An 8114-nucleotide genomic window follows, 5' to 3' on the forward strand; every position below is an offset into this window, starting at 1 on the left:
ACTACTGGACAGAAAACAGAGGAATGATGGTTATTCCGTGACTCTTATTGGAATACTGAAAGCATCATTTGATCGACTGTATCACATGTACATATTCTTTTCTGTACTCGGCGCCATTAATGATGGGTCGAGCTATTGGTAACACTATTTCCTAAAAGTCGTAAATTCTTCGTTTCCGTTTGAAATATATACAACTGAATGTTTTACAAACTTTCCGAGCAGTATGGAAAAACACATCAAGCCATTGAAATGTCAGTTTTACGTTCTTTAGCGTCCTCATACATTCTGTTACAAATGGCACATTTTTTATTCAAATTGTCAATATGGTAATCCACCTGCCACTTAATGTCAATGATTTGCACGTGCAAGTCGCTCTATCCATGGAAAGTGGAGGACAATACACATGCATGGTTGCTTTTTCACTGTCGTTCACTGTTCAGGTACCTGTTTGAAATCGCAGCTTAAAATGAGACGTTTCTTGACACATACTGAAAGGGGTCAGGCTATAGGCCTTTTGGAATCTGGGCAAACTTTAATGTGAGTCCGAGTGCTTTTGGTAGACTGTGGCAGAGATTTCAAGCCAATGAGTCCGTGGAATTTGCACGTCGAAAAGGTCACAACAGTCTGAGATGGTAGGCACATAATTAACACTGCGTTACATAGCAGATCTTTAGGCAGAACACTTCAATGTAAACAATGTATATATATCCAGGAGCACCGTTCGTCGACCTTTAAGGGCAGCCGGACTCCGCTGCAGGCGAACTGCAGTTCGTCACCAACTAACACCACATCACAGGCAGGCGCGTTAAAGATGGAGTAGACATCATGGCCGCTAGAATCAACGACAATGGTCTCGTGTGCTCTTCCCGGATGAAAGCAGAATCAATTTGTTCTGCCATGATGGTAATCAGAATTTATCGTCGCAATGGTGAGCGAATCACAGTTGCAACTGTAACTACGCATTACCGATTTGGCGAGGGTCGGTCATGGTTTCGGCATGGATAACTCCTACTGGACGTACCCCACTGCACGTGGTCGACGGTAATCTTACCTGGACGAGATTCTGGCTCCTATAGCAGTACCATTCCTGCAAAGACCCTCTGTACTGCAGGACGACAACGCTGGGACTCATAGGGCCAGGATTCTCATGGAATTCCTTAGGCAGGGTGTAGAGCAGGTTGAGTGGCCAGCATGCTCGCCAGACCTCAGCCCAATTGAGCATGCCTGGGATGAACTCGGTCGAGACACGTCACCCAGCTCCAGTGGATTTCCCAGTGCTCCACAGAGCTCTAGTAGAGGAATGGAGTGCGTTTCCCCAAGCTTTCTTTATCAATATGACAAGGAGCATGAGAACAAGGTGCACCTATGTCTTGGACGCGTGAGGAGGGTACACAAGATATTGAATGACCGAGTGACCCTTTATTAATGACGCCTAGTATACGAAACACATCATTGCATGAACCATGTGAAATGGAAATTGAAAAATAAATAAACGAACAACAGCATCACAAATCATGTAAATATTTATTGGATATGTTGCTGTGGAGGAACGTCTGAATTTTCTTCCATGCATTTTCTAGAAAGGTACAAAATACAATATCTATATACGCGAGAACAGCATCAGTTGTAGTCACGTTTAGCTTGAAAATGGTGCAAGATATTTTACAGTCGGAAGCAGTTGCAAATTCTGAATAATAATGTGTGTGAAAACTGCAACAGTTCGAGCAGTGATAAGTTCATCAATTAGTTGACATTTTAACCCAGTTTCACATTGACAAACTGTTTCGCAACAAGATTAAAAGGTTTCATGGCGTGGTTTCTATATCCAGGTAGGAAATCTTGCCAGGTTAACAATCACAACCTGTTTGCCAACAGGATTCGTATCAATTCAGGTTTTGTCGTAAACTTCGGGTACTTGTACTGTTGTACTGCAGCCTTTGAGTTGAGGTCACAGTTGACCTGCTTGATGACGTCAAGCGTCCCGGACTTCACCTGGATCACAACAGGAGCGCCAATCATCCCCGTTATACGGCTGCCGCGAAAGAATTCAAAGTGGGATTGTAATGCACTATCAACCTGAAACGAAATGAGATTGTCAATACCTTTCTTCTCGCGTTGCACATATGCTGGCAGTGGCGGAACTGCCATATAGGCAAAAGGCAGTTGCCAACACATAATTTTGTTTGGTTGAAGTAAAGTTTCTGGCTGTAACAAAATTAAGTGTAAAGTGTGATGAAATCTCTTTATCTACTATTGGTATCTGCTACCGTGGGAATCGGTCATTTGTTCCAGAATCCGCATGGCGCTTTGATCTCACAAACGAATTTGGCTCAAAGGCGTAAGTTCGGAGTTGTTTCCCTTTATAAAGCGGACCGTGTGAAGCGAAAGCTCCGTGATACCTGCACTACCTTACCCGTATCATCCATGCCTTCAGGGTCAGGCAGCCATTGCTATTATCTTGAATACTTTCTCACCCGTGAACGTCCGGGTTAGAATATTGATCTTCAACTGACTTGGTTGACACATGTCATCGGTTCCCAATTGTGCAGAACGATGCTCATGCTGTTGATCACTGGATTGTCGTGACTCGATTATTTACAGACCGCCGCCATATAGCTGGAATGTTGCTGAGTGTGGTGTAAAACTAAACTCACTCACTCACTTGAATACTTTCTCTCTAACCAACAATGTAGTGGCTTATATATCTTTCTGTAAGCACTTGTGGACAATACAAACGCCATGGATCACCGGGGTCATTTCAGAAATACGCATCATGTAGCGCTCTTAACATCTCAAAAAGTATTATCATCAGGGGTCTTTGTAAAATTGTAGATTGCTGTGTAACTGTAACTCATTCGCTCGCTCACTAAGTTTTATCTCTTTAGCATTGACGTACCTTTTCTTTGTCTTCATCTGTTAAGGCAGAGTTATCCTCAAGTTCCAGAAATATATAGAAGTATTGCGAAGACGTGACGTCACCTGTATGTAATGTACGAAAACCATTATCTCTTAAAATAAGAGGCAAAAGAAACTCAACCTCTCAGTTGATTTAATGATATGTTGAATTTTCACATGAAATATCTGAACTTAGCGATATTATGTCAAAAAAGTCTGAACTGTATTGGCGCTTATTCAGTACCTGTAAGAATAATTCTACATGGTGTTATGTTTTAAACAATACTTTGATATAAACCAAAAATAATCGCATAATCAGAGCTGTCGAATTCTGGGTGGTAATGTGTCAAGACCTTTTAGACCTAGGAGAGGAACTAAGGGTTTGTGGTCAGTTTCCAATACAAACTGAATGCCAATGAGATAGTCCTGGAGAGCAAGTGCTTCCTTTTCGATTTGAGCATAGCTGGTTTCCATATCGGAGGGAGAGATAGATGCGATGGCCACTGGTTTCCAATCTTGCTTGTGCTGTTGCATCAAAACGGCTCCCAATCCATAAGATGAAGCATCCGCAGTCACCTTTCCTGGCACGTTTGGATTGTACGGTTGTGCATCAGACTTCAACTTGAGATCATACTCTCCATTCATTTAACCTAGACCTGTAAATAGACCTGGGAACTAGGATAACATATCCCGTTTAGTTACAGATGTGCAGAACTGAATAAGTCTTAGACCTTCACAAGCATCGAAACTTAAGAGTAAATGGCTACTCTCTGTTAAAATATAGAATGTTTCTTGTACAGACTTAACTATGTATTTCACTGTAGCACTAATCATCCCACGACGTCCAGCGGGTTTTGAATTCCCCGGAGAATTCTTCTGGGCTTCTGTAGCTCTCTGTTTGGAAACAGCTCCAGTGTCAGCTTTTAGGGGGGATGGGTGTTTCGTCGACTAAAAGTTGAAAGATGCACTTGTCAGTAATCTGAGGACTGGTACTGTTGAACACTGTTTCCTCTGTACTGATCGACTCGATACAGATTCCTGTTCATCTGAAACTTGTTCACACTCACTACTATCCTCAACAGCTCTGACATAACCGGACAAAATTTCCTGTCATGTTTTTCCTTACTACAATAGGTGCAATTATCAGAAGATTTTCTTTGATGTTGTTTAGGCTTTACCTTAGATGTAGATCCTTATGACGAGAAACTTTCTTCCGTACATACCCAACATGAGCAGCTTTGTAATCTTGTAAGCTTCGAACTTGTAACACTGTTGTTTCAGCTGTTCTACAGATACTCAAACCCAATTCTAGAGTTAAATTCTGTTTTCTCAAGATACGTGATCTTGTTTCTTCATTCTGAATGCAAATTACAATTCTATCTCTGACCAATGAATCTCTCATGTCTCCAAATTCACAAGTTGTGCTTTTATTCTGTATGTCAGTATAAAAGCTGTCAAATTCTTCACCAATCTGTTGAGTTCTGGTTCCAAGAACATTTCTGTCAAATGTAATGTTCTTTCTGCGATTACAATAATCTTAAATTGTTTGCATCAAAATGTCACAGTTATCACGATCACTGTCATTTTCAAAATCGAAAGTGTTATACACTTGTCGTGCGTCCTTACATATGACGTGAAGGAACGTTGAAGCAATGACTTTTGCAGGTTTTCTGTCTAGACAGCTTGCAACCTTGTACAATTCAAATTCTTGTTTCCAAATCCGAAAAGTTGCTGCTAGATTTCCCGTTAAATCCATTGATGTTGGTGCCTTCAAATTATTCATTTTGAATATTGAACGATCGCCGATACAGCAATTCTATCAGGACGATTATCCTTGTAACCTGAGCCTCAGGACGATTATCCTTGATTGACGAGACCGAGAAGAAAGCTTGGCAACTGGTTGTATCTGTGCAGAGAGACGATCGGTCCAAGCCCCCGAAACGCGTTCTCGCCAGTTACGTGAATGCCAATACATGACGACTGCAATTCATTGATTGATCAAAACATGCTTACTGTAATTTCTCGCACCAAATCCCACTTCTGACACCATGTTGTGTTAGTTATAACGACTTCATTCTAACATTATAGTGTTTGTACTGTATTGATTTGTTAAACTTTGGATTGAGGATATTCATGTTATTCACGTGCACGGATTTACTGCATGGCTGGGTTAGAGATTATTTCAGGTAGAGTATAAATACAAGCTAGTACTATGTGACGTCACTCGGTGGCCATATTCAAACCTAGCAATGTACCTCTATCGTTTCTCTTCGGGTGATTAAAAGTGTGTGAAAACGAGAAGATATTGTGTGGTGATATGAGAAGGTGATACACTACAGTGTTGAGCGATGAACAAGCCGGGAGTCGGTAGCAATGTTTTATTACCGGAATTCCCGTACCGAGTTGTCTCCCTTAGACTAGTGGGAGAGATACCGCTAATGCTAACTACAGGTACCACTACATAATCAAACTGAAATATTAATTTTTCATGTTACGTTCATTTCGAACCACAAGAAGGGGATCCTGGCGTGGACGGTAAGGGAGATACTGTGTTTACATACCAACGCTCTGATCCAACTGAAATATTTTCATGTTACGTTCATTTCGAACCACAACCAGGGCATCCTGGCGTGGACGGTAAGGGAGATACTGTGTTTACATACCAACACTCTGAGGACTACACTTATCAAAGCTATTACTCTACTGATGCCTAATATGTCGTCAGGACGTGTTCACACACCTGTTATTGCCTCTACATGCGGGCTTTCACATGCCATGTAGTTGTATAACGATGTTCCTGACGTCCACGTTCTAGCGGCGTCGTGGACGGCCTTCGTGAACAAGAACTCTGGGTACTTGTCAATAAAGTCAGACGATCTGTGGAAAAATAGTAGCATGTGTGAGTGAGTGAGTATAGTTTATGCCGCATTTAGCAGTATTCCAACAATATCGTTATTGCCAAATAAGCCTCTCATTATTTTCATCCAAACATCTTCGAAAAGGTCGTTTTACAGGTAAACATGTAATAAATTTGCATCAGTGAGTGAGTATAGTTTTACACCGCACTCAGCAATATTCTAACTGTGTGGCGGCGGTCTGTAAATAATCGAGTCTGGACCAGACAATCCGGTGATCAACAGCATGAGCATCGACCTGCGCATTTGGGAATCGATGACATGTGTCAACCAAGCCAGCGAGCCTGACCACCCGATACCGTTAGTCGCCTCTTACGAAAAGCATGGGTTACTGAAGGTTCATTCTTACCCGGACCTGCACGGGTCCTTCACTGGTAAAATTTGCATCAAAAATGATTGACAACAACTGCATGCTGTACTGTTGAGACCGGAAGATTCATTTGCACGTGCATTGTCATTTAGGGGTCGTCTCAAATCGTGCCTTTAATTGTTGGTTGGGGTTTCATTGATGTTCAATATTCATTTCTTGGTGGAGGAAAGGTGGAGGGAACTTAATTATGCAACGATAACGCATTCATAGGCAGATGGATGCACGACATCACAGGTCAGCAAGGTTAAAGAACCCGTGGTTTTTCGAGTGCATTCTTTAAGGAAACCTCTCATGAAATGAAAAAAATGAAAGCACTGTTGATATGATGCGCGCAATGACGAGGTAGTCATGTCACCCTGAATTGTAGATAACGCTGAATACTGACGGATTTTTACAAGCCCGCGCTCGCCAGAGCGTGCAACATACTTTGTTGAATAAAGAGAACTTTGTATTCAAAATGCCAATACAAGGCGGGAGGTATATCTCATTCATATCGAATTGTAAAGGCACATGTAATCTAACAATCCGGAACACTCTAATGGCGTGAGCGATGTTCGTCCGTCCATCCGTCTGTCTGGACAAAACAGATATCACAATTAAATTTAGGAATCATATGAAGCAAAATGTATATCGGTAGATATTATTATAAAAAAATGCAAACAATATTTAATATTTTTCTTCCACTGTGGGAATACAATTTGAAGGTAGGGAGACTTCGTTGTCCTATAATATTTTTCAATTGTTTGAAGATGTGAAGCAAGCGCTGAATAGGTTCTTTTTAGAGATTTACTGTTACGAATATTGAAAAAGGAAACTAAATCATTATATGCATAATGAAATGTGGCATTTTATATTTTGTGCTTTATTCTTCTCAAATGTCAAAAGCAGGGGATGTGAAGATTACATGATGATTCAAGTATGATTCATCACTATATGAGGCTGAATCAGGTTTCATCGATGTCAGAGTCACTGGATTCTGACTCGGAGTCTGCCAGAGAGAGGATGATTGGTTGAACTTGACTTCTCTCAATGGCAATGACGTGACCTCAGCTTTCCGCCAAACCTCTAGAGTTACAATTCCAAACGAAACATGAACCACCGCGTTATGCCTAGCCACAAACCCCTTGCAATTCGCCCAGATAAACTCGATGGTGTTGAGTTCACAATGGCGGACCGGCGTTCTCAGGACAACATGACCTTGACTCAAGGTTAAGCTGTACGTCATGTAACTGGTCTATTTTTTTTACCCGAGCTTCTGTTTTCTTCCTGGTTTAACTTTTGAGACGACCCCTACTTGCTTTGTTTTGTATACATGTAACTGGGGCATGGTTTATTTTTATTTACTGGAACTTCTGTTTTCTTCCTTTTTTAACTTTTGAGACGACCCCTACTTGCTTTGCTTTGTATACAACTGAATCAACTTTGTCATATGGAACTCCCAATGCTCGACTTGTGCGGTAAACCACTCTGTCGGGACTAACAAGAGGTTTTCCCCGATCTATCTCTGGACTAAAGAAGCTGAACACATTGGCGATCAAAGTTTCAATGTCCGGACTCATAGTCTCTGTGCTCGTGACAATCAACGCTGTGAACATGTGATCATATGATAATCGTGTGTTAAGAATAAAAGTGTGAAATATATTGCGATAAAAACACACATAATTTCCAATTTACCGATATCGTTAATTTTGTAAATATTAATAAAAATATATTAAACATATTATTAGTACAGAAACTATATTAGCAGACATGTGAAGAGTTCACCTTATTTGCTTACTATAGCTTGCATCGGAAAATTAAATTTGAAATCTGATGAAATTTCATAATACATTAAATAAATTATTTGTACAGATTTTCTGTCCTGTAAAATAATCTTTCTCGGAAGAATTTACAAATAATGTCAAAGAGTAAACTTTGTGTAAAAGGGTGATTAT

General features: G+C 40.8%; 2 protein-coding genes across 2 annotated transcripts in view; one reads left to right on the forward strand and one right to left on the reverse strand.

The window, feature by feature from the left end:
- The window catches only part of LOC124274037 (probable indole-3-acetic acid-amido synthetase GH3.9), a 43528-nt gene extending 37271 nt beyond the window's left edge, over window positions 1-6257 (forward strand). The window contains exon 10 of the mRNA XM_046709364.1: window positions 6245-6257. The gene's annotated coding sequence lies outside the window, so the exon portion shown is untranslated. The remainder of the gene's footprint in view (window positions 1-6244) is intronic.
- LOC124274043 (indole-3-acetic acid-amido synthetase GH3.2-like) overlaps window positions 5260-8114 on the reverse strand; it is a 32714-nt gene continuing 29859 nt past the window's right edge. The window contains exon 2 of the mRNA XM_046709371.1: window positions 5260-5772. Within this exon, the coding sequence (XP_046565327.1) occupies window positions 5628-5772 (145 nt within the window). The 3' untranslated portion in view covers window positions 5260-5627. The remainder of the gene's footprint in view (window positions 5773-8114) is intronic.

The sequence above is a fragment of the Haliotis rubra genome, unplaced genomic scaffold, assembly GCF_003918875.1.
Source record: "Haliotis rubra isolate DU_JTF1 unplaced genomic scaffold, ASM391887v1 Scf187, whole genome shotgun sequence".
Lineage (NCBI taxonomy): Eukaryota > Metazoa > Mollusca > Gastropoda > Lepetellida > Haliotidae > Haliotis > Haliotis rubra.